This window comes from Microtus pennsylvanicus, chromosome 8, assembly GCF_037038515.1.
Source record: "Microtus pennsylvanicus isolate mMicPen1 chromosome 8, mMicPen1.hap1, whole genome shotgun sequence".
NCBI lineage: Eukaryota > Metazoa > Chordata > Mammalia > Rodentia > Cricetidae > Microtus > Microtus pennsylvanicus.
The window spans coordinates 16,467,976-16,495,585 of NC_134586.1; the positions used below are offsets into that span (position 1 = coordinate 16,467,976).

Sequence of the window (27,610 nt, forward strand, 5' to 3'; positions counted from 1 at the left end):
GTTTCTCTCCATTTAATTTGATATTAGCTGTTGGCTTGCTATATATTGCTTTTATTATATTTAGATATGATCCTTGTATCCCTAACCTTTCTAAAACCTTTATCATAAAAGGGTGTTGAATTTTGTCAAATGCTTTTTCCACATCTAATGAAATGATCATATTTTTTCTTTCAGTTTATTTATATAATGGATTACATTGATAGATTTTTGCAAGTTGAACCAGCTCTGCATCTCTGGGATAAAGCCTATTTGATCATAATGGATAATATTTTTAATGTGTTCTTGGATTGTGTTTGCCAGGATTTTATTAATTCTCCTATGAGGTATGTATGTGTGCCTCTGTAACAAGTGCACAGTTTTAAACAAAGCTATGCATAGTACTAGCTCTTTAAAGAGTATTAGTTTCCTGGGATTCCAAGAAAACACTCTGAATAATATACTTATTAAATATAACATTTTATTAACAGAAAACTAAAGTTGTTTAACGCAAATAATGGAGAAATTAAAGTGTTTACAGATGTTGTAACAGAGTATGTCCTTATTTGCATGCTAGCAAACAAGAATGCAGCTTCAATTCAAAGTCAACTATGAATTCCTTTGGTCTACAGGAGGGACACAGAGTATATGAACAAGAGTTAATTTGAGCGGTTTTAAGAATTTACTGTTTTGAAAAAGAGAGGATTGAGATCACAAACTAACACACTGTGGTGCTGTTTGCTTGACATTGGTCATGGAATTGTAAAGAATAACTGACTACACCCACAATTAAGGGCATATATAAAGTAGATATATTGAAGGGGAGGCAGAGAAGATGACTTAGTTTGTAAGAGAATCTTCACAACCATGGGGATCTAAGTTCAAATCCACAGAACTCATAAGAAGCAGGGCATGATGGTGTATGTCTGTAACACCAGTGCTGTGGGGCATAGGAAGTGGTGACTGGAGGATCCCTGAGGCTTTCTGGCCACCATCTCTGCTCCAGGCTCAGTGAGATACCCTACGTTAAGGAAATGGGACAGAGTGATACATGAAAACACCTGACATCCTCTATGGTCTTTGTCTTGTGGAGCGGGGTGTTTACACTATCACATATGAGTGTATATACTGCACATACATCTCTGTGCACAAGTTTTGATTGTGATGTTTATGGTGTAAACATAGAAGAGACTGCTCTGTTGAGTGACTATAAAAGCAATTTGACTGCAAAAACCAAGATGAAGGACACAACTGCTTTTCACATGTGACTGCCCTTAGTGTAGACACTTCACACTTACCTCACACTGACATGGGACTGCCCTTACTGTGGACACTTCACACTTTGCACTACACCTCTGCTCTGTGCTCTGGAATTAATCTTCTTTCTGTGCAAGATGACGAGGAAGATGGGGCTCTCCACAGAGGATGATAAGATTGCAGCATCAAAGTTCACATGAAGGACCAGCAAATTGAGCTCATTTTCTTTAAAATTGAGGTGCTATAAAATCTTATCATTATTATGTAAAAGTAAAGGGAGTTCATTTCAGTAGCATAATTAACCATGTTCATCATCAATCTCCTCAAATACATAAAAAGCATTCTGGGAGGGAAAATCATGTCAATTCTGCTTATTCTTATTACCCCAAAATGAAAGCAAAAGATTTGTCAAATTATTTTACATAATTAATAAATGGATGAATTAATGAGTGAATGATTTGAAGGCTATAAAAGGTCAACAATTAAACACATTATGAAATATGTGTGTAGTATGAAGTGTTTGGTTCTGTTTTCATTTGGTTCACTTTGAGGTTGCAAACTTACACAAACAGAAACATTTCTCAGAACAAAGCCTGGCTATTTATTGTACAATTTTAAGTTAAATGTTAATATATTATTAAAATGCAAGAAGTATTAACTGCAGCAAGCTGAAACACCAAAGTAGATGGCATTTGTGACAATCTGGTAGTTTTTGAAAACCATGTAAAAGATTTTAATAAAATCTCATATACTTTTCAACTGTGGATAATGTTACTACCATTACTTTTCTTAATAGTTATTTTATATGCAAAAACCATTTAACATTATAAAATCAAGTTAAGAAGATTCCTTTCCTTATTTTTTTTATTTTTATGGTTGTTGATTTAACCCAGGGTCTCGTACATGACTAAAAAGCATTTTTCCACTGAGCTACATTGAAGGCCTGACAGCAAACTTTCTCAATTGTTACTTTTGTGTGTTTTATTTCCTCTTAATATTTCTAAACTCTTTTCAAGCATGCATATTGTAAGTTCATAGCAGGCAAGGAACAAAATATTTAATTCACTGGATATTTTCCCTGCCACCATCCAGTACCTGGATGGCCAATTAGAAAATTAAACCTAATGCTCACAACGTTCCATTATAGTTCAAAATGTCAGGATATCTTGATGACATAAGATATTCACAAAGAAAATAGAAAACAAGATATCTGAGGTCTCACATAGATTCATGATTAAAATATTAATGGACTGTGCCACTCTGCCTGTGACTGAATTTATAAGCACATGACTTACACCTTGCTGAGTGACCTGCACTGGGATGGAAGCCTATGCTTGTTCTGTGGCTCTGTCTTTGCTGCTTTGTCTCTTGAATATGGGTTACTCCACTCTTAAAGGAGTGTCTTCCATCAATTCAGTAGAAGTTTGGGCTCTTTTCCTACAACTGTGTCAGAGACTTTCACAGCAATCTTGTCACTATTAATAGCGTTGCAGTTTTGAATCTGAACAAAGCAACTGGCCTACAGAGTCCAGCAGCTACAGCTATTCTAGTAGAACCTCAAATGTTTCCTGTACAGAGCAGTAGGTGGAGAAGAGGGGCTCAGGGAAGATCCTGGGTTGGCGTTACTGCCTCCCATGCATACAAGCTTTGTCACTTTTCCTAAAGGCCTTGAAGCTATTGTACTAGCATTTTCTCCACACAGCCCCACCCTTCCCTTAATGTGTTTTGCATTTTTCTTTGTCATCTTCTGACTTTTTTGTTATGGGGAAAGAGGAATTCCATGAGGACCTTTCTGTCGTCAGGTACGTTAATGTTACTTTTCTAGAAATTTTGTCACTTTCTTTGCTCACTATTGCTCCAATTTACAATTATAATCCATCTTTCACATGCAATAACCTATAGCTTTTCCTTCAATATAACATTTTTGTCAGTGTTATGCTTATACTGGGTCTCACCAACTAGCCCAGTTTTCTTCAGTGCTGAGCCACATATACCAGTGTGCACCACTAGGCCAAGTTAGTAAAGTTTTAAACACATGTTTTTCTGATGTCTTATTTTGATACTTCACATTTGTGTTATTGATTCTTCGACTATTCATTAGGTCTAAAAAAATATTCTGATCCTTTGCTCCATTTCTTGGCTTGCCTGGGCTATTTACTGTTCTTTATATGCATAGATGCCTACAGTGTCATTACAGGAGCAAATGTCAGTGAAAACTGGAGAGAAATGAATAGTGCCTAAGACTCGTACTGGTGAAGGAATCAGATGCATTAACAAAGGTAGGAGATATGGATAATGAAAAGCATACTTGTTGTGCAAATAAACTCATATAAACTTATTGTCTGCTTTGTAATAGAATAGGAATTATTCCATATTTATTTACATGTTTGAATAAGATAGTCACAACTCTTTAGAATATTTACATTACTACTGTAGGAATTAAAAATGAAACCAATTTTATACCAGCTCCTAACAATCATAAGTGAAATGCACAATAAATTTTAAGTAAATGTTATACCTGAATTACTTAACTCTGAAATGAAAGGGATTACAATGTCAATAATGCATATAAATAAACTAGCATATATTATTATATGCATGTGTATGAATGCATATATGACCTTATAAAACATAAAATTATTAATCTTCTCAGCCCAAGATATTTGAAGAATTACTCTCTATATAAGACTATTAGGTAATTGTTTGCTTGTAGAAAGAAGTTTGGAAAGTATGTATCGATGCCTAAGTAGCTTCATTTTGAAATATTTAAAGGGATTATTATGTTAAATAGAATTCAAGATACTTTGACTTTTATGTGAGTTAGAATTATATAATTTTTCCTTGTCAGGAATCAAATCGTTACAATGTAATATGCAAAAAGTCAAACAATGTAAATGAATTTATTTGTTTTGATGACAGTACATGAGAATTATGTTTTCTTCAACATCAACCATGGAGGACTCTGGTCCACTGTGTGTATTGTATGAAGCATCTGAAGGAACCTCAGCTGGGCTTTCTAGAAAAGTGTAAGATTTTTGTGAAGAACTCTATAAACCACTTCATCAATAAATTTTGATGTTTATTTGACATTGTACAATGAGTTCATTAAAATTAGCATGTCATAAAATCTCAAGAATCATCTAGACTTACATCAGAAGACTGTATTAAGAAATATTTAGCACTATAGTGGGATTTGGAACATTGTCTTGGAAACAATGAATGGTGTCCTACATTACATATTATTAACTACTTTAAATGTGGAATTACTACTGGGAAATTTAGGCAATGCATTCACAGTGCTAGTGAACATTATGGACTGGGTAAAGAGGAGAAAGATATCTTTCACAGATCAGATCTTGACTACTCTGGCAATTTCCAGAATTTTTTTGCTCTTTTCATTAACTGCAAGCTTATTTGTATCTGAACGGCTTCCAGCCATAAGAATAACTAGAAGAATTGTGAAACAAATTTGTATTTCCTGGACAGCAACCAATCATTTCAGTATCTGGCTTGCTACTTGTCTCAGCATCTTCTATTTTCTCAAGATAGCCAGTTTTTCAAACTCTATTTTCCTTCATCTAAAGTGGAGAGTTAAAAAAATAGTTTCAGGGACACTGTTGGCATCTCTGCTCTTCTTGTTTTTAAACATTTTAGTCATAAACACACACACTGATATTTTCATTTACAGCATTGAAACAAATGCATCCTTCAGTGTTATCTCAAGTAATTATTCTCAAGTTCATAGGCTCGTTTTACTCACCAACACTATGTTCACACTCATCCCCTTCACTGTGACCCTGACCGTGTTTCTCCTGCTCATCTTCTCCCTTTGGCGACATCTGAAGAGCATGCGGTACAATGCCAAAGGATCCAGAGATGTCAGCACTGCGGCCCACATAAGGGCTCTGCAGATGGTGGTCACCTTCCTGTTACTGTATGCCGTTTTTTCTCTGTCTCTTCTTTTGCAGTTTTGTAACATTATATATAAGCAGAAAAATTCAGTTTCTCTGCTTTTCTGGACTATTGGAGTTGCTTTCCCTTCTGGCCACTCATATGTCTTGATCCTGGGAAACACTAAACTTAGACAGGCATTTATTTCCATGGTGTGGTGGCTGAGGTGTAGGCTCAGTGATGTGAAGCCCCCAGTTTCCTAATATGTAGATCGTCTTTTGTATTTTAGAGGTATATTAATTCTTAATAAATTATTTTTGTACTTTACTTGTAGTAATGTGAATTTGGCCAAACTTTGTGTAGATTAGGACTACCCTAACTGTTACAGCATTGGTAGAAAATATGGAAATATCTGTATTGTTCTACAATGATATAAATGAATATGGACTAAATAAATATATGAACACATAATATTGGCTAAATTAAATTTTCTATCTATAATTAGATACGTTGTCATTTTTAAATGATTGATGTTAAATGTAATATTTATGTATATATTTATTCATGTGGCAGGTGTCCAATGATGTTAAATCTGTTGTAAGAATTATTGATTCTTCAGAAGGAAACCCTTCATATTACTAGGTTTGTTTTCTCATATTTTCCTCTTTTAACCTTGTTTATTCATTTAGCTACTTGTTGGAAAAATGTTGAGTTTATTTTCTGTATGTCTTTCAGAGACAATTTGATGGGGATAGACATGTTATAAAATGTGAACATGTATAATAGGCAGCTACTTTAAGGAGGATGTTATAGTACTTATACATGGCTCATTGACACTTGAAAATTTCAATCTATATTTGAATATTGTATGTACAAATTCTCTTATTGAGAAGCGGATAAAGGGCTGAATTGGGAAACAGGAAAATTGTGCAGTGATTAGTTATTTGTTATTCTATCGCTTAGGAAATAGTAAGAAAAGAAAGTATGCATATATTCAGTGCTGAGAGAAATGCTCTGATTTGTAAAGTGTCTGCAGTTGAATAAATATTTAGAGATGGACCCGTTAGTTCTTCCTTGCAATCCGGCTAGCTTAGACCCAAAATAATCACAAATAAACTGTATAATTAAATCACTGCTTGGCCCATTAGTTCTAGCTTCTTGGTTATCACTTACACATTAATTTAACCCATCTCTATTAATTCGTCTATCACCACATGGCAGTGGCTTACCAGCAAGTTTTGGCCACAACTCCATGGCATCTCTCGGACTCTGCCCTTTTCCTCCCATGCTATAGGCCAAGCCTTGCCCTTTTCCTCCCATGCTATAGGCCAAGCCACTTCTTTATTCATTAACCAATAAAAGCAACACACAGACAGAAGGACCTCCCACATCATGGAACCTATGAATATGAAATGCTAAAAGTCAAAGATGTAGTTCAATAAATAAAAAACTAGATAAGAGTCAAATTATAGATTTCTTGGTGAAAATATAGTAAATATTAATAAAAGATAAAGTGCAAATCATGTAATGGTAACATTTCAAACACAATACAATCCACAGGGCAATAAAAATGGAATTACACAGTACAATTTTCACTAAAAAACAAATCTCAGAGAAATCTCACATTTTCAATTCTAAGATGAAAGCCTATCCAGTTTTCTTCTAATATGGCTGCTAAGATACTAGGAATCAACAGAACACAGCATTCAGCAGGCTTTTTTTTAGCACCACTGCCGATAAGTTATACAGAACACTTCTAGCAAGATTCCTGTGGATTAGTAGTTTTCACTTCATCAACACACTAGATATACTGCTATATCTAGACAATGGAATTCTATCTCAGTGATCACAGCAATGATTTCTTGAATGGTGTCTTATTCTCAGCCTTGGATTGGTGTCTGTGTGTGTCTGTGTCTGTGTGTATGTGTGTGTTTGCTTCTTGACTGAATATAATGAAGCTCTAAGACATTAATTACCAGGAGATAATTGTAAAGAAAAGGAATTTTCCGAAGAGATCCTATAGACAACAAGACACCGTAGAAAGAAAAAGCTCTATTACATGAATCCAATTTATCTGCTGAATCAAAATCCTGATGTTGAAGAACCATTCATGATATCACCTGAGGACTGAAAAAAATAATAAATCTTCGCAACTTCAAAACTTTTAAAGCTTTGCTGCATAATACTCATACTTCATGAGCTCCATTTGCTAGACAAAGGAAAATGCTTGCAAAACAGTGAAAGAGAGTATGCCTTCATTTGCATGCTAGTAAATGAGAATTCAGATTTACCTTCAGGACCAGAGTTAAATTTGGGGCCTGTGCTGAGGGCATACAATGAATGGTTAGAGTTGTTTTGGGATAGCAGGTTTTTTTTTCTATGAAACTAGCATTAAACTAAGCATTAATCTTGGTTAATGTTGTATTCCTCCTTAACATGGTCTACAGAAAGTAAAAGTCACTAGAAAGTCATTCAGACTGAAAGGTTTGTGTGTGTGTGTGTAACAAAAATTATGAAAAATAGGTGATGACTTTGAAAGATAGCAAGGAGAAGTATATGGGAGAGTTCAGATGGAAGAAAAGGATGCAGAAATGATGCAAATATACTAAATTCTCAAAGGTAAATAAAAAATGAGCAAAATGGATATAAGACTTTATTGTCCACCCAAAAACAGTATTGCTAAACTTTTTTGGGAAGATTATTAATCATAAACAGTAACACCAGCTTAGTTAATACTGAGCATATTTTTTATCCAGTTTGTGTGAGCATTTGGTTTTGGGAAATCTGCCAATGTCTTTGTAGCATTGAAAATAGCTTGGGTATTACTGGGATAAAAGATATCCCTGGTGATAGGATTATTACTCCTTGAACTGTCTCCAGAATTGTTTCCTTAGGTAAAGTTAACACACTGCATTCAATTGTAATTCATCTGGGTTCAAATAATGATCATGTGAAGAAGGGTGTCCTTAAAGCTCCTGGTGGAAGTGATCCTTGTACCATTTGGTGTATTTGTTCAAAGCGGCTAAGATCTCAAATCTTGCATTTTCTTACCTATAAAGAAAAATTAAGAATTTACTCTTCTGATATGTAGGAGTTTGTTTTGTCTTTTCTTTGATTCTTTTATGTAAGAATATTTTTATTAATTCTTTGAAAATTTCATACAATGTACTTTGAACATATTATCTCACTCCTTCCTCTGCTCCCATAACTGTTGCCTCCTCTTGCTTCACACCCAAACTTCGAGTTCTTTTCATTTCATAGAGTCTACTTTTTGTTGCTGCACTATTCTTGAGATGGGGCTTCCCCAGTGTGTGGTTGACTCATTGATTCTACTGATTCTTCTCCCACAGCTATCAAAACCTGTAGTTTCTCAGTTAGAAGTAGGGTTTTGTGTTGCCTTCCTCTCTCTATGTTGGGGTTTTGTCTAGATTGAGCTTGTTCAGGTTTTTACATGTTGTTCACATGTTCAACTGCCCTATTTATCAAACAAAAGACAACGAGGTTTCATGCTATTACCCTTTCTTTCCTTCTCTCATAGTCTTTTCTTGTCCTCTTCCATGAAAATCTCTAAGCTTTGAGGGGAGGGGTGTTCATGAGTGCTCATTTTAGAGATGAGAAGGCCCCAGTCTTTTTTTCTGTACATATGAGCAGGTGAGAGTCTCTATTTTAATTGTCAAGTACCGTAAGAAGAAGTTTCTCTGATGGGGCTTAAAATATGCTATGATCTATGGATATAGAAACAAGTCATCACAATTCTTTATATTCATTTGGTAGTTTTTTGAAAGTTTGATACAATGTGCTTTGATAGAGAAACAAGTAATCAGGTGTAGAAGGAGCTGCGGGCTGCGTTCCTGTCGCCCAGCTCCTGGCTGCCCAGCTAGTTTATGCCCCGAAATAACAACACGGAAACGGTATTCTTTTAAACACTGCTTGTCCCATTAGCTCTAGCCTCTAACTGGCTAACTCTCATATCTTGCTTAACCCATATTTAGTAATCTGTGTAGCATCAAGAGGCAGTAGCTTACCGGGAAGGATTCTAGCCTACGTCCATCTTTGGCCAGAGATTCATCACCTCTGTCCTGGAGAGGAGCGGCATGGCATCTTTAAGTTTATTTGGTAGATCTTTCAACGTTTAATACAATGCATTTTGATCATATTCAGCTCTCTCCATTTCTTCCAACTGCCCCTTATACTCTCTATTCTCCCAACTGATATATTCCTACTTTCTGAGACAATGCTTTATCATGTTGCTCTAAAGATAAAATATGTGGGAAGTCTTTCCGTTGCTAGTCTCATCTTGTCTGGATAAGTCTGGCTATCCTAGCAACTGCTTGTTCTTCAGGTGAAAGTGTTTCTTGTACAGAGCAGAAGATACAGAGGAGGAGCTCAGGGGTGCCCATTCGGGTGGTATGTGTTATTCTCTCCTGGTGAATACTTCTGTTACTTTTAAAAACCTTGCATTTTCAGAGGAACCCAGCCTCCTCTCCACACTGCCCCACCCCTGGAGTGTTTTGTATTTCTCTTTGTCTCCTTTCTCTTTTGTTGTGTGAAGGAGCCATGTCAGGAATCCTCCTGTGTCTGCAATGTTGGTATGCTCACTCTTCTATTCTTAGCAACTTCCCCCAAAATTTTTTACATATTTAAGCATGTTATCTTTTATCTTCTTAGTATAGCTGTTCTGTAATTGTTGGACATTTACTCCAGGTTACTGAGGTTTTGATCCAGTCTCCACAATGGGATACCTCATGCCTTGCCTGTAATCTCTATAAAGGGTTTGTTTTAAACAGTGTTTTATTTATCTCTCATGGTTTTTGGGGGTAGTTATCCTCCTATATCCATCTCTTCACAGCTAGGCTAAGTTTACCATTGTGCACCACCACAGCGATTTTACTGTAGCCTTTGACACCTGTTTTTCTGTCTTCCTGGTTCTTTTTATTGGCTTTTAGTTATTAATTATTTGATTATCCTTAGCTCTTGAAGAGTTTTATTGCCATGCTTTGATGGGATAGAAGGATAGATTATTGAATCTATTATGAAAAGAAAAAAGGAGGATAGAGATATGATAAGATTAAATAATAGATTAATGAATATATTTTTTAAAAGCAAGTACTAGTTTTCACTATTCTGTGTTGGATTGTACTTTTGTATATTGCATAAAAATTGTACATTGATATAAATTTGAGATTAATTTTATTAAAGCATATTGTACATACATTTCTAATCTCATCAAGGCATTGTATCTATACAGCTCATGTAACAAAGCAATGCAAATTTCTAGCCCTTGTAAGTTATTATTACCAAGTATTTAAGATAATAAGGAAATGCAGTTTAGCAATTAATCATGTATTACAATTGAACTTGTAGAGTCATATTAAGTATGTTTTCAAGGTCAAATGGATACATTTTAAATAGACAGATTGTCTTCAAACACTTCCGAGATCTACAGAATATGATATGTAAGATGCTTTATTAACAAAGGTTCTATTTTTATGTCAATGAGACAAGTTTGCTCTCGGCAGCACCAATTATTTCAGAGAAGATAATACACATTGAAGAAACTCCATATAAAGTTTATTTTCTTTGTGGCCAAAGCAAGTTACTGGGCAAGAAAATGCCCTTGCCTTGACTGCCAACAGTGTGTTGTCCTAATTGGATAAGCAGGACACAAAAGAGAATGACTGACAAAACTTGTCTAGTCAAGGTGGGACAGTCCTCCAAAAGTCCTGCTCAATAGAAAAGTCTGTTGAATATTATAGGTCTTTATCATGAAGATGGATTCTCTAAAGTTGCAGAGGAGCTTTGGGTGACTGCCCAGGCATTCAGTTGTTTCTGTCATTACTCACATTCTTTGGAAGTCTGTTGCTTGCACTTCTTGCTTCATCAGTTAGTATTATTTCCTTCTCAGGTCTCTGAGGTAGTTAAAGGATAGATAGTTATAGTTTTCCTTGTCTATGATACTCAGAAAAGATATTCACTGAAGAAGTGTAAAAGGGATAAGACTGAGAGATATCAAAAGATAGTTTTGGATGTTTATAATAGAAAGTAAATTAGGTAGAAGATTTTGGACTCAAAAAGATAGATTAGATATGGAGTATTTTCTCTGAATTTGTCAAATAGTAAAGGATTAGACATTGTTGATATACTTATTACCTGTATATATTGTATACAGTTATTGTACTAATTGTATACAGTTTTTCTTTTATTAGTTATAGCCTTCTTTTTAAAACCTAGACAAAATGGTAAATATATTGATATTTTATTTTTTTAATAAATAAAACTTTCCTAAAGAGTGCAAAGGCAGCCACACTAGTTAGCTATACAGGCCAGGCAGTAGTAGAACACACCTTTAATACCAGCAGCCACACTAGTTTGTCATAGAGGCTGGGAGGTGGTGCATGCCTTTCATCCCAATACTAGAGAGGAATATAAGGTTGAATGAGACAGGAACTTGTTCTCTTTTCAGTCTGAAAATCTGTAGGAATAAGAGCTCTCTGGGGGTTGGCTGCTTTGCTTCTCTGATCTTTGTTTATTAAAACACAATAAAATAGCACTATTTGCTTCATTTCCTGCTTATATAGGTCATGTATAATCCTTGAAGCTTGTGATGTTGGCAATGGAGGAGATACTGGTCCAAAGTAGAGAGAAATGATTCTATCTGAAGGTCCTAGGTGCTAACTGTAGTAAATGTACTAACAAAGGGAGATACAGAGATTAGGAAAGATCCTTGGTTTGTATATATATTCATTGAAATTCTGTTTTTGAGAGCGTGATAGGACACTCTCTAGATTTGCTCATATACAGAGATGAAAGAATGACATTTGAGAAAATTTATATTTTTATTACATCAGTTATACTTGGAAACTATTTTATACAACATCTTGACAACTATAGCAGTATAATCATCACAATATGCCTGCAAACACTAATCTTAAAACAGATTTATTAAAATGATGAGCCAATGACATTTGAATGTTTCTCTTCTTTTGAGTAGCATTGTGTGTTTGTATGCATGACCCTGAAAAAAATAAGATGATTATTTTTCTTAATACAGAATATCTGAGGGACAATAATATCTATGAGACTTATAGGCAACTCTGATACCTTGCTATAAGAACTTTGGGAAGCATTTGTAGTTACCTGGACAAACATTACTTTGATATATTTAATAAGTTTTTCTTCTATATATCAGTCTCAATTTGGTTAATGGCTATGAATTACAATTCTTTAATGTTACTTGTCTAGAAAGCCATTATCTAGACTAAAATATTTATAAAGAAAAACTAGTAAAAACCAATGCATGTAAGTATATCTTTGTTTTTATGACAGCACATGAAAATTCAGTGTTTCTTCCATATCTACAAAAAGACGTGCTATGTGTAAGGCACATAATATCTGGATAGACTCTAACCTAACTGACTTGGAGGTTCTAAAATTTTCTGCAGAAAATTATGGACCAAATCAGTAGTGAATCGATATTTGATTGGCACTGTGTATAGGGGCACATGATAGTGAACGCTACGAGAGTTCAAGAATTTCATAGTGTTTTAGAAGACATCTTCATCAGTGTACCACGAACTAAAGCATCCTTCTAGTAACAATGAGTTATATTCTGCATGTCACATTAACATTTATTTTAAGTGTCGAATTCATAATAGGAAACTTAGGAAATGTATTCATGGCACTGGTGAACATCCTGGACTGGGTCAAGAAAAGAAAGATCTCTTCGGTGGATCAGATCCTCACTGCTCTGGCCATTTCCAGAATCTTTCTGATCTGGTCATTAATTGTACATTTATTGGTTTCATCCATCTACACGACTTTGATGATGCCTGGAAAAGTGATGAGAATTATCAAAATTTTCTGGACAGTGACCAATCATTTCAGCATCTGGTTTGCTACATGTCTCAGCATCTTTTATTTTCTCAAAATAGCTAATTTTTCAAGCTATATTTTTCTTTATTTGAAGTGGAGAGTAAAAAAGGTAATATTAGTGACATTGTTTATATCTTTACTCATCCTGGTTTTAAACATTTTAATCATAGACACACATATTGATGTCTGGATTGATGGACATGAAGCAAATGTGTCCTACAGTACTATCACAGGTAACTTGGCTGAATTTTCTAGACTTGTTTTACTTGTCAACACTATGTTCACATTCACTCCATTCACTGCATCTCTGACATTGTTTCTCCTGCTCATCTTCTCCCTGTGGAGACATCTGAAGAACATGCAACACAACACCAAAGGCTCCAGAGATGTCAGCACCACAGCCCACATAAAGGCCTTGCACACTGTGGTCACCTTCCTGTTACTGTATATGATTTTCTTTCTGTCTCATCTTTCACTATGCTGGAATGCTGACTTTAAGCATAGAAGTCACATAGTTTTGTTTTTACAGATAATGGGAATTGCTTTCCCCTCAATCCATTCATGTGTCCTGATCCTAGAGAACAGGAAACTGAGTCAGTCCTTGCTTTCTGTGCCATTGTGGATGAGGTGCAGGCTCAAACATACAAAATGCTCTTTTCTATGAAACATATTGGGAATAAGCTTCTATACTCTAGAAAAAAATCCGTTCATAGTTGTTACAATTTAGGGATGACCAGGGTGGAGATCCTCATTCAGGCAAAGGGTTTATTAGAAATACAGATACAAATACAGATAAGATGGCAGATACCATAAGAAAGAGCCAAAACATGGGCAATATCTATCTCATGAGAACAGGGTTAATTTTGTTCCTTCTCAGAAAATCATAAATGGGGAACACATTATACCATGCAAGTGTGGATCTGTGATTAGCTGACACCATCTAACTAAGAAGACAGGAACATTATACTTTTTTGGATTTCTGGCTAAGTAGGTAAAACAGAATGACAATTCTGGAAAAAGGAGTTTTCTAAGAATATTAGTTTGTGATTAACAGTTGTTACTTGTTTGTCCTGCACATCTTTTAGGGTGTTATTAAAGGACTATTCCCATGAGATGGGGCAAACTGAGCTCTTGTAAGAGCTGTAAGAAGAGAAAGACAGCCTGCAGAGGGCAATCCTCACATCTGTTGTCAGGAGCAACAAAGGGAATAGAGTCCACTATGGGCTTGGGATATAATATAAGGAAGTCTTTTTATAAACATTTACACTTTCAAAATTATTCAGATAGCTATATTTTTAGAGATTTAGAAGATTTTGTGTAGATCAAGAACTATTCAGACATAAGACAGATCTACAGACAAGATGCATGCATGTTTATTGTTTTAAAAATGTTTATGTATATTTGAATCATTTACATATAAGAACTGGCATCACTATTGTTATGGTTTTCATCTCTTGAGACAAGCCATGCCCACTCCCAGTGACCCCTGCCCTCCCCCGCCATCTTAGATTCTGTCTGTCCCCTCTTGGCAGGTGTGCCTCTCTCTCTCGGGCCCTTCTCTGTCTCTCTCTTCACTCTTCCTTTTCTCTCTCCCTCTCTCTCTCCTTTCCCCCCCTCCTTTAAGTAATAAATATTCAATTCTATTCCATACAATGTGTCTGCCCACGTGTCTCCCACCCACATGCCTGCTCAGCCACTCGCTGCTGGGATACTGCACCTTCTGGGGACTTCGCTGGGATACTGCACCTTCTGGGGACTTCGCTGGGATACTGCACCTTCTGGGGACTTCGCTGGGAGCCAGGATCAGCCCAGCGCTGCATGCCCGGACTGGCAGCTCTTCTGGACAGGGATCCACTGCTTGCAACCAGCCCACCTGGGACGAGCCACCTCTTGGGAACCGCAGGGGATCTTGCAGCATTTTTAAAAACTATTTTTTTATCAGTCATTAAACTTGTAAAGATTTTAAAGTGATCAATGAATAACAAGTTAGATATTATGTATATGCAATCAAGTGAGGCACTTAAAAAGGAAGCCTCTAATTTTGTCAGTATATGAATGATCTCTATTCTCTAAAAATGTCATGTAATAAAGTATAATAATATATAATATAAATATAATAATATATAATATTATAATATATATAATAAGTATAATAATATAATAACAAAATATAGACTCACATAAGATATACTTAATTCATTTTTTAGATGTAAGAACAATTTAGAAAACTTAGGAAGGAATTCTTATCCAGTGAGTAAGCATTTTTACATTTTAAATATTTTTGTCCACTATTAATTGTTTCTGGGGATGGAATTGATTCCTACATTTTTAAGTCAACTTTATACTTATTTATCAGTAGAGTTGCTAGCTGTACACACACACACACACACACACACACACACACACACACACAGAGAGAGAGAGAGAGAGAGAGAGAGAGAGAGAGAGAAAGAGACTGCAATTAAAAATTAAAAATGCTTACAGTTTATCCCAAGTTTCCTATGTATATTATTAAACTGGTTAATCAAGAATTCTTGAAACATGTTTATCACTGGGAATTATTTTCTATTTAATTCTTACATACATATTATAATACATTTTACTTTTTATGCTTATCAATGCCAAATGTGCCTATGGTAATGTTTTTGTCAAACATCTCAGCAGGAATTTGGTTGTAACATTTTATGTTTATGCACCTGAATTTTCCTATAGGCATGAAAATTTAGACTAATGTAGAAGTGACTCACATTTAATTAACATAAATGTTTTTTTACTTGTATGATTTTAGTATAGAATTGTAGGCAAACATACACAAACTTAATCGAATAAGGGAATTATTTAAAATTATTTGAGTTAAAGAAGGGAAGGAAGTTTAGAGAGATTAACATGGATGAGTGGTCACATGCTCTGTGGTCAGTCCAGTGTGACTCTTAGTAAGAGACCACTGAGAATTTTCAGAAAATATAAGATTTTTTCTTCAATCTTTATTTTGATACAAAAATATCCCTTCAGACTGTTGTGTTGATGTTTGACCTAGATTTTACCTTAAATGAAGCTTTTGAAACTTATAAATTAAAAAAATTTTGAGATTATTTTCTGTATGTTTTTAGAGATAATTTTATGAGAAACAAATGATTTCAAATTTGATTGAGAAATAGGCATCAACTAAAGAAAGATATTATGTTATTAATTTGTAGGTCATTTTTACACTCACAGTGTTGAGTTGCTGTCTTTCATGTATAGAAAGCTAATTTTCCTTGAAGTTAATTATAGCAATAATCTCTACAGAGGGAGGCCCTCCCTTAATTTCAGGTCAAGTATCAGGGAGAAGAAGCTGCTGACAGCAATACTTAAAATCTGATGGAAAAACACAGAAAATAATGGGAAGTCTTTATGCTTAATTTAAGCCTGATTTTTTTTCTGTGATACTTAATAACTATTTAATTTGTACAGAAAGCTAAGGTAGGATGTTTGATATGTCAGTATCTGTCTTGCTCATTTTTCTTGTTTTTGTGACTAAATACCTGACAATAAATTTAAGGAAGAAATAAGGAGGCTTTCACTGACAGTTTGAGGGTACATCTAATCATGGCTGGGAAGGCATGACAACAGGACATTCAGGAAAATGGTCATGTTATTTCTGGAGTCAGAAAGCAGAGATAAATGCTGCTGCTCTGATGGCTTTCTCATTTTCTAGGTCAGGAACTCAATTCATGGATGTTGTGACTCACAGTAAGTGTGAGATTCCTCACCACAATTAACCTAATGTAGAATGTCTATTGCAAGAAGAGCTGCTTGTTGGTTCCTGGCCACTTAGACCCAAAATATTCTCACAGAAACTGTATTAATGAAATCACTGCTTGGTCCATTAGCATTAGCTTCTTATTGGGCGACTCTTACATATTAATTTAAACAGTTTATATTAATTTGTGTGTTGCCACATGGCTGTGGCTTACTGGAGAAAGTTCTGGTGTCTGTCTCTGGCAGGTCTACATGGTGTCTCTCTGACTCTGCCCTCTCTCTCCCAGCATACAGCCTTGCTTTTCCAGCCTAGTTCTGTTCTTCCCTTGCCATAGGCTCAACGCAGTTTTTTATTCACTAACCAATAAAAGCAACACATAGACAGAAGGACATCCCACACCATTTCCCCTTTTCTCTTTAAGCAAAAAGGAAGGCTTTCACTTTAATATAGTAAAATCACATATAACAAAACAGTTGTCAAGCAAGAAATACAGTTTCAATATTCATATCTATTTTCTTTTATCATAACTAAGGAAAACCATAACTACCTTTTCTTCAACTCCATCAAAGACTCCAGAAGGATATAATATTACCTAAGTAAACAGGAAGTGCATTGCAAGCAACTTCCAAAACTCTAGAATTGACAGACACATCTTGCCGCTTGGAAAGTCACCCAAAGTTCTTCTCCACCATTTGGGCATCCATCTTCAGCCTACAGACCCATAGTATCTAGCAGACTTTTTCATGAAGCAGAACTTTCAAAGACACTTACACCTGTATTGTCAGTTTGCCAGTCACTTACTTTTATAACCTACAGAACATCTGACAAAAACCCAAAAGACCATCTTACCTTTAGGCAAGTTCAACAGTCAGTTCTCTGTGGGTCCTGCATGTCCAGTTTATAAAACAGTCCAGGCAAAAGCAGTTTCTTGCCAAGTGGTCAACCAACTCCAAGGAGTCTCTTCAATGCCCATCATCCTCTCTTTGTAGCTTGCTGTTTTCAGGAGCAGATGCATCTCACTGTCATGAAAAGTTTTAAAATGATAACATTTTATGTGCCATATTTTAAAGGTATCTGAAAGATTTGAAGAATATCTATCTAACATAAATATATCTCTATATATCTAGAACACCTAATCAACATGATTACAAGCTTGAGTACTATAGATGATTATTTATTAACTTATAGTTCTTAATTATACTTTATACTTTTAAATGAGCTATACAAACACAATACCTTAATCAAGAACAGAAATATGCATATACCAAAATTGACCTAAAACTTGTATCAATAGAGCAATACCAATACAAATGCAAATCTCTAGAGCATATTCCCTTTTAAATGCAAAGAAACATTTATAGACAATATTTGGGAATATGGGCATAGTTCTGTCCAAACTTCTTCCTACTGTTTATTGGGAAAAGTAATATTTTGAAGGGTTTCCAAGGTGGCCTTTCAAGGGCACTTGGTCTATCAATCTACATTAGTCTGATAGGATTCCATAGGTTCTCATCCTCTGTGGAAACAAAAGAAGAACCTCTTTTCCAAAGCAACATATCCTTAGACTCAAATTCTGAAGTCAAGATATCTTTATAATATATATGCTGGTTTAGTTTAGCAGCCTATACAATAAATTTTTCTCTGTACTTAGCTCCTTAACAGTCAAAAAATTCAAAGAAGACACAATAATATACATAATCTATACTCTCTGAGAATGTTCCATCTTTATGTGGCTTATTTTTCTTTACTCCTCTTAATCTGTGACTGTCTATACTCTGTTTCTTTAAAGACCTCATTTTATTCTTTTTAGAAATTCATTTACTTCTTTCTATAATTCTCTGTACTCTTTTTCTTCTCTCTCCCAAGTCCATGTACATTTATCAAACATTGTGACCCATTTAGAGGTCTTTTATGTCTGAATCTGTCCTATTGTATATCTGTAATTTTACTATCCAGGAGCACTTCTTAAAATGCTAAGTGCTTCTTACAAAATTTATGTTGCATTACTCCAGTATATAATGTACTTCCTGCTTGCCATGCCCAGTCAAGCATGGCAGAGCTGTTTGCTGCCTCTGAGAGCCTTGTCTACAGCCCCATTCTCAAGTACACAGCTAGTCCATGCCACGATTAAGCAAGCTACAACAGTCTTCTCACAAACTCCATTCAAATATTTGGTCCCCCAAAAGAGCCAGAGGTCACACAGGCAGCATGGTCCAGAAAGCCTGCATTTTAAAATGGCACAGCTTTTTTTTTCTGCCACTGAGTGAGAAAAAACTGTCTTAAAGGAGCTGTAGCATGCCACCAGAAAACAGCAAGAAGCTGTGTTAAACTCTGTATTTTTGTGTCTAGAATTCCTTTGAAAGTGTTCTCAGGTTTTAAGTGAATTTTAGGCAACAACATTGGCACCAATTTATTGGATGTCAGTATCTGTCTTGCTCATTTTTCTTTTCTTTGTGACTAAATACCTGAGAAAGCAATTTAGGGGAGAAATAGGGAAACTTTCACTGACAATTTAAAGGTACATCTTGTCTTGGCAGGGAAGGCATGACAATGGGACATTCAGGGAAATAGTCATATTGTGTCTGGAGTCAGGAAGCAGATATAAATGCTGCTGCTCTGATGTCTTTCTCATTTCCTAGGTCAGGAACTCAATTCAGGATGTCATGACTCACAGTCAGAGTGAGATTCCCCACCCTAATTAACCTAATGTAGAATGTCTCTCTTACACATGCCCAGAGGTTTGTCTTTTGGCAATTCTAGATCCTGAAAAGATTATTAATATCAAACTTCAAATAAACATCTGTTTGGTAAAGTATGAAAGAAGTTTTGTGCCTAGCACTCATTTTTGTTTTTTGCAGAAACAAAACCATAGCATCTGTAAATAATTACTTATGTGGATATTTAGCTAAATAATACTCTTCAGTATTTATATTTTTTTGTTTAGTTTATGTTATGAACTGGCTTAAACATGGAACATGTTAAGTACTTGTAAATAGTTCCTAAGAGAGAGAATTGTTTCAGCCATCTGCAGGAAGTTCTGGGAGCTGCATGTCAACTTCTTTGACTTGTCACCCAAGCTGAGTGGGGGTTGACTTTCTGGGGTGAAGCTGCTCTTATTTCTCCATGTTATTAATAAGGAACCCTCACCCATCCCTGCGAGTAATCCTAATAAACTCATTGATTCACTGATCTAGACTTCAATAGAGTAATTTCTTTGTGCTGTTGTGGATGCCTTACCTGGAGTAAATAGGCATCTGTTGACATCTCTCTAGGAAAAGTCAGAGAAGAAGTTATATTGCAAGACACTAACCCCATCAGATTCAAAGTCAAATTCAGAAAATGTCTACAAAGTTATTTCTGTAAAGGTATATTCACATGAGAAATCTTTTTAGAAATTGAATAGAATGTAACTATGCTGAGAAAATAAATCTTAACTTCGTGCAACTGGTAAAAAGTTGATATTTTGTAATGTAAAAAAGTAATGTTAAATTGTTTACAATTGCGTGCATACAAATGCTTATTTTGTCTTTTGAAAGGTATTTTTTTATTTATTTACCTTAAAAATATTTTATTTGTTTTTCACATCATGTATGTTGATTCCATTTGTTCCCTGTCCCTTCATATCGGCCGTCTGTCCCTGCATTCCTCCACAAACAGAGAGAAAGAGAAGAGAAGAGAGAGAGAGAGAGAGAGAGAGAGAGAGAGAGAGAGAGAGAGAGACAGAGAGAGAGAGAGACAGAGAGACAGAGAGAGACACAGAGAGAGACAGAGAGAGAGAGACACACACACAGAGAGAGAAACAAAAACAAAACAAAAAAAACAGTTTCTGTGTGGTTATTTTTGGAGTCTTGGCAGCTGGGAAATGAACAAGTGACCTCTTACTACAATCTAGGGTGACTAGTGTGTTTTTAACATTAACTTTTGTTAATTAGGTACTTTGCTTTAACTATATGGAAAAGTGCACACTAAGTGAAATATATAAATTTAATCAAAGAACTGAGCAATTTAAGATGAACAAGTGGTGTGGGACAATTGTTTGTATTCTATCAATTATATTTTAAATAAATGCTGATTGGTCAGTAGCCAGGTAGGAAGTATAGGTGGGACAACCATCAGGAAGTAGAGGACGGTCAATGAGAACAGCAGAATTCTGGGAAGAAGGAAGCTAATTCCTTGGCAGTCCTGGCCCAGACACAGAAGAAGCAAGATGTGACTGCCACGCTGAAAAAGGTACCGAGCCATGTGGCTAACATATACTAGAATAATGGGGCTAATATAACAGTTAATAAGAAGCCTGGGCTAATGGGCCAATCAGTTTATAATTAATGTAGACCTCTGTGTGATTTCTTTGGGACTTAATGACTGTGAAAACTGGGCAGGACAGAAACCTTAGACAACAAACAAGATTGAGGAAGAGAAGGGTACTGAGCTACAAAAGTGAGAGAGAATGAGAGAGAAGAATGGGAATGTTTAGAAACAAATACTTTTTAAATCAGACCATATATTCTTTAACAAATCATATCAGGCTGATGGTTTCTGGATGGTTAGGTTTTCTTTTTTAATCTGCATATGTGTAATAAATAGCCTTTAAAGAAAAATGTTTTAGTATTTATGTATGTGGTCATTTGTGAACCTCTAACTTTAACACTCACATTTGTGTGGTACTGTTTCTCATGTGTAGAAGCTGAGATTCTGAGATAGTCAATGCATGAAGATATCATTAGAGAACAAGAAGAATGACTCCTGTAAGAGAGAGGCCTTTTAAGTAAAATATCTACAGAATAGGCAGGACCCAACCAACTATGGGCCAGGGGCATCTTAACCATGACCCGTGACTAGAACTCTAGAGAAACTCCCCATCCCATGTCATGCATCCAAACACACCAAGCAGAAGTCTATGTCACTGGGCAATGGGCACTATAATGATCTTTTTGTGATGAGGAAGCATGGCTCAGCCCATTACCAGGGTGACCTGTGTGGGACAATGTTACCTCCATGGAGTCCTGGGGCTACCTACTCCATGCTTCATGCTCTAAGAAGAAAACCTGCTACCTTGCAACATCAGCCAGATGGATACTATCAGTGTTAACAGGTACAGTATGTACTGTGTGGCATAGTGATTTAAAAGAGAGACAGAATGGTTTAGGCCTTGTGGACAGAGGAATATCTGAAGAGACAAAAGAGGAAGGGAGTGGGCTGAGGTGGTGAGGGAGCTGATGCTTTTTTTTTTAACACATGGGAAAACTTGCCCTGCACTTGGTCTGGGCAGGAGAGCAGAGACCATCCTGCTGATGACAGCACAGGTGAGCCAATCCTGAGAGTGTGATCATGGGCGATCTAGCCCCACCCTCATTTCCTATAGGGGTATGGGCTGGGGTGAGATACCTTCCTTCAGTCCCTACCCATCAATGCCTAAGACAGTAGAGATAACTGACCTCGAGGCAACAAGAGAGGGCAAGCTGTTCCTGCTCCCCACCAGCTGCAAGACTCGAGGAAGCAGGCCGTGCACTGCAGCAGGGCAGCACAATAGAGCCAAGTCTGTTAATGGAATTGTGAAAGAGCCAGTCTTAAAATTGTGAGCATGGGAGAGTTGTCCCCATTACTCATCTGTTTGGTGGTGGTGAGGAAATGAGGCTTTTCTCCCTTCCCATCAATGTCTGAGGCAAATGGGAGAGATAGTTGTGAGGTCATAAGGATGGGAGACCCAATCCTGACCCCCACCAGTTATAACACTTGGGAGAGCAGTCTGTGAACCTGAGCAGGACAGTAAATAGAGCCAAAAATGTGAACATAGGTGTGGGCAAGCCAGCCCTGAAATTGTGAGCATGGGAGAACTATACCAATTATCCTTCGTTCTGGTGGTAGGATGGGCTGAAGAGATTTGTCCTCCTCATCCTGCAGTGCTTGGGGCAAGTAGAAAAACTGGAATAGTGGTCATAGGTGCAGGAGAGCTCTCCTTGACCCCCACCAACTGCAGCACTTAGGAGAGCAGGCCCTGCACCTTGCCAGGACAGCACAATAGAGCCAACTCTGTTACCCAGGTGTGGGTAAGTGAGTCCCGGAATTATGAGTATGGGGGAGATCTCCCCACTTTTCCTCTATCTTCTTGTGACATGGGCTGAGTAGTGATGCCCTCCCTTCTATTCATCAATACCTAAGGAAGATGGAAGAGTTGATCCTGTGGTCATAAGAATGGGAACACTCTCCCTGACCCCCAACCAGCTGCAACACTCTGGAGAGCAGGATTAGCACCTCACTAGGGTACCAACCTATTAGTGCGGGTGTGAGTAAACTGTCCCTAAGTTGTGTGCTTGGGAGAGTTGTCCCCATTTTACATGTAGTAGACCAAAGCTATAGTTACCTAGGTTCAGGCCCAAGAATACAACTTGGGATACCCTGTCATCCACCACATCTATAATCTGCTGGACCATGTTAAGGGAGCTGAACTACAGATGCCAAACTTCAGGATCTCCACAACACAGAACAATAATAGGATATCTAGGCTAAGGCCTAAAATAAATAGGGTAGTAGAAATCAGAGGCCTTGAACCAGACTAACGTCTCTTGTCAATGAACACTTGCAATTAAAGATAAATAAAGGAGTTACACTGCAGCTTCTATCATGAGATTTTTACATTTTTCCCTTTTTAATTTTCTTTTCCTCCCATTTTCTCTTAAATTTTGCTTTATTTGGGGGAAGTGCTGGAGTGGAAGACCGATGCAAAAAGATGGGGAAATGAATGGGATCAAGATGCATGATGTAAAAGACACATAGAATAAAAAATATCTATAGGAAGAAACTGGTAACAGACATACCTGAAATCTGGAGGAAAAAGAACTTAAAAAAATGAGGTTTTTGTTCTTTTTTCTATGGTATTTGAAAGCTGGCTAAAGTGTCTTCAAACAAGTCCAGTCATTTTATTGTTGTTGTTTTTGTTTGATGCCCTGCAAGCTTATTAATCTTCTAATTCTTGTGCCAGGATACTCGAGGAATCAAATAAAGTAGGTAGGGTTTATTGTGCCTCTTGGTTTGAGAATTCTGTTCATGCAGAAATTTATTCACTCTTCACATTTCCCTGATAATATGCTGTGGTTTGGTCTTTCTGTCTGCTGTGAATATGCATTGCTTTCATTGACTGATAAATAAAGCTGATTTGGCCTATAATCAGGCAGAATAAGGCTGGGCAAGAAAGCCAAATTCCAACCATCTGCCAAGGTAGTAAGACATGCACAAAATGAAGTAACAAGCCATAAACTCTGTGGCAAAGCATAGATAAAATATATGGGTTAATTTAAATCTAAGTGCCAACTAATAATAAGCCTTAACCATCTGCCAACCATTTAAATTAGTATAAATGGTTATATATAATATTAAGCTTTTGAGTAGTTATTTTCTTTCTTTTTTTTTAATCTAGAAGTGACAATGCAGAGGTCAGGAAAGCAACAAGGGTGAATGTCCCTCTCTTCTAGCACACATAATTTCTGTCAGTGTTCCAAAAGACACTGAAGTTCTACACCTACAGCCACTCCATACTGCCCCACCCTGGTATGCTTTGCATTCTTCTTTGTATTTTAATTCTTTTCTGCTTTGCGACAGGAGCCAGGCCAGAAGGACCTATCTGTTGCTGCCCTGATGGTATGCTCATGCTTCTATTTCTGATCAATTACTCGTTAAGACTTTCAATAACTGGGCTAATTTATGTTCCCAGTATATCTGTCTGAGTGATGTTGGGCATTTGTGAGAAATCGCAAGGCAGTTTGGGTTCACTTTCTTTGTTCAATGTTGCTTCAGGGGATTAAGGTGGTGGTGCATCTTTCATATACAAAACAAGATGTTTTCCTCTAAGAAATCTAAAAACCTGTGTTGTTTTGAGACAGGATCTCAGCATATAATCTACACAGATTTCAGACTTGTTTTTCTCTTGCAATAGCTTCTTCAGTACTAGACCAAAGACACAAAAGTGTATCACTATAACAAAGTTACATGCTTTTGTTTTATCTTTTTCTAATATCCTCAATCATTTTGCTCTACTTTGTTATGGATTCTTTGACTATCTGCTAGCTCCTGAAGAATGTTATTATGCCAGGCTTCATATCCTGGCTTTCTTAAACATCCCTCATCTGCCCTGATTCCTACACTAAAGGAAATGAGTAGATTTTGGAGCAAAATAAAGAGACATGAATCATATTTGATGCTCCTTGGTGCTGATAGAGAACCAGATGTATGAACAAGGGAAACACAGAGAATGAGACGAATTCTTGTTGTGTAGATGGATTTATGTAGAGTTATTGTCTATTTAGTAGCACAAGAGAAAAATTTCCAAATTGTGTGCATGCACAGATGAAATAGTTACAAGTGAACAGAACATATTACATTATGTGTCAATTACACTTGAAAGCAATTCTATGCCATATCTTAACAACTATCACAGTACTAAGCATGAGTTAGATCGAAAATGAATGTGAATGATAAGAACGAGCTAATAAAGTGAGAGTGAATGGGGTGTAACCCAAAGATATGAATATTTATGCATTAGTGTATGTTATGTGTTTATTAAAAGAAAATGATCAGCTTCTCGGTATGAGCAATAGTGAAATAAATTCTTTGACATATAAGAAGGTAAGTGACAGATCACAGAACAAACCTTGTAAAAAATTACAGGATCTTATATGTACATATTTTTATGTATTTAATGAAGTTCTTATTTCATTTACCAATTTGAAAATTATTCTCTTCTACGTGAGTTAAAATCATATGATTTTGCTTGTCAGGAAATTAGTAGCTGGTAGTCACTATTCAACATGTAAACTGGAAAAACAATGGAAGTAAATATGTTTTTGTTTTGAAGGTAGGACATGGGGATTCAATGTTTCTCTCATCACAATCTACAAGAAGCCAGGTTCTTGTGTATATGATACACAGTATCTGCTAGATACTAAGCTGGGCTGCCTTGGACAATTTATTATGTCTGTGAAGAAAAAATATGAACCAAATCATGAATGAATTTTAAAGATTGTTTGATATTTTATAGGAGACTTTATAACACAATGAGTTTTTTTTTTTTATATAATTTCAAGAGTGAGGAAACCCACAACATTTTAGAAGAAGTTTGCATTTCCAAGTCTTCAGAAGTGCAGTAGAAGTTGAAGCATCCTTTTGGTGACAATGAGTGCTGTTCTACAGGCCACATTATTAATCATATTAACTGTGGAGTTTATTATAGGAATTTTAGGAAATGCATTCATGGCACTGGTGAACATCAGGGGCTGGGTCAAGAGGGGAAAGATCTCTTTTGTGGATCAGATCCTTACTGCTCTGGCCATTTCCAGGATAGCTTTTCTATTGTTAATAATCTCAATCATACTGATGTCTTCACTGTCTCCAGCTTCATTCATAACTGAAAAAATAATCAGAATAACTAATGCCTCCTGGATACTGACTAATCATTTTAGCAACTGGCTTTCTACATGTCTCAGCATCTTTTATTTTCTCAAGATAGCCAATTTCTCAAGCTCTCTTTTTCTTTACCTAAAGTGGAGAATTAAAAATGTGGTTTTAGTGACACTGCTAGTGTCTGTGCTCATCTTCTTTGTAAACATTATAATCATAAACACATATATAGATGTCTGGGTTGATCGATATAAGCCGAACACATCTCACAGTTCCATAACAAGTAATTCAAAACTTTATAAACTTGTTTTACTTACCAACACTATGTTCACACTAATACCCTTTACTGTGTCTCTGATCACCTTTTTGTTGATCATCTTCTCCCTGTGGAAACATTTGAAGAACATACAAAATAATGCCAAAGGCTCCCAAGACATCAACATCACAGCCCACATAAAGACTCTGCAAATGGTGGTTGCCTTCCTGCTACTATATACTGTTTTTTTTCTGGCACTTGCCTTTCAGTCTTGGAACAATAAACCTCATCATAAAAATACAGCCCATATGTTTTTTGTGGATACTGGACTTGTTTTTCCTTCAGGCCATTCATATGTCTTGATTTTGGGAAACAGCAAGCTGAGACAAAGATTTCTGTTCTTGCTGTGGTGGGTGAAGTGCAAGCTAAATGTTACAATTCTTGGGTTCTTAGAACATGTAAGAGGTTTTGTTCAGTATTCTAGAGGATGACCTATATATAAGAAATTCTGCATATTTATATTTTTTATTTCTGTTTATCTTTTAGTTGTAACTTTGTAAACTTTGCAAAATTCTGTCTATATCAAGAATTGTCTAAAAATATTGTAAATATATAGAAGATAAGAAAGGATGTATGTTGTTATACAAGAAATTATGTGAAAATGAACCTTATAGTAGAACTCCTACTATCATTATAATGAAATTTTTCTGTCCCTTAATAAACTTTCTGCAATTTTAATATGATCTTTGAGTAAAATATAAAACATTTGTGAAAGTAAGTATATGTAAATTATTAAATGTAAGTCATTAACTCTATAAAATAAGGCTAAGTCTTACATCTTGATTAACCCATTTCTATTAATTTCTGTTTACCACGATGTCGTGGCTTACCGGGAAGATTCTAACCTACATCCATCTTGAGTCGGAGAGCCATGGAGTCTGCCTGACTTTTCTTTCTTTCTCCCAGCATACTGTTTGGTCTACTCTGCCTATATAAGCTGCTGTCCTATCAAAAGGCCAAGGCAGTTTTTTTATTTGACCAATGAAAGTAACATATAGACAAAAGGACCTCCTACTCCAAGCACCAGCCAGATTGATACTCAGTGTCAACAGAGGTACAGTATGTAGAAAGACAGAATGGTTTAAGTCTTGTGGACAGAGACATATCTGAAGAGATAAGAAAGGAAGGGAGTAGGCTGAGATGGTGAGGGAGATGACACTTTGACC

The 27,610-nt window shown here is 36.1% G+C and overlaps 3 protein-coding genes across 3 annotated transcripts; all 3 read left to right on the top strand.

Moving 5' to 3' along the window:
• Positions 1–4,544: 4,544 nt before the first annotated feature.
• On the top strand, positions 4,545–5,387 carry LOC142855754 (taste receptor type 2 member 140-like). The gene has a single exon (XM_075982166.1). The coding sequence runs from the start codon at positions 4,545–4,547 to the stop codon at positions 5,385–5,387; it is 843 nt and encodes a 280-aa protein (XP_075838281.1).
• A 7,334-nt stretch (positions 5,388–12,721) lies between these two features.
• LOC142855755 (taste receptor type 2 member 140-like) lies at positions 12,722–14,945 on the top strand. Its single transcript, XM_075982167.1, has 2 exons — positions 12,722–13,623; positions 14,690–14,945. Exons 1-2 carry the CDS (start codon positions 12,722–12,724, stop codon positions 14,943–14,945), a joined length of 1,158 nt encoding a protein of 385 aa, XP_075838282.1.
• A 10,958-nt stretch (positions 14,946–25,903) lies between these two features.
• On the top strand, positions 25,904–26,875 carry LOC142855756 (taste receptor type 2 member 140-like). The gene has a single exon (XM_075982168.1). The coding sequence runs from the start codon at positions 25,904–25,906 to the stop codon at positions 26,873–26,875; it is 972 nt and encodes a 323-aa protein (XP_075838283.1).
• Positions 26,876–27,610: the final 735 nt, after the last annotated feature.

Coding starts and splice junctions, on each gene's coding strand:
- LOC142855754 (XM_075982166.1), top strand. CDS start 4,545: ATGGACTGGGTAAAGAGGAGAAAGATATCTTTCACAGATCAGATCTTG.
- LOC142855755 (XM_075982167.1), top strand. CDS start 12,722: ATGAGTTATATTCTGCATGTCACATTAACATTTATTTTAAGTGTCGAA. Junction 13,624..14,689: donor TCTGTGCCATTGTGGATGAG/GTGCAGGCTCAA, acceptor ATGCCTGCTCAG/CCACTCGCTGCTGGGATACT.
- LOC142855756 (XM_075982168.1), top strand. CDS start 25,904: ATGAGTGCTGTTCTACAGGCCACATTATTAATCATATTAACTGTGGAG.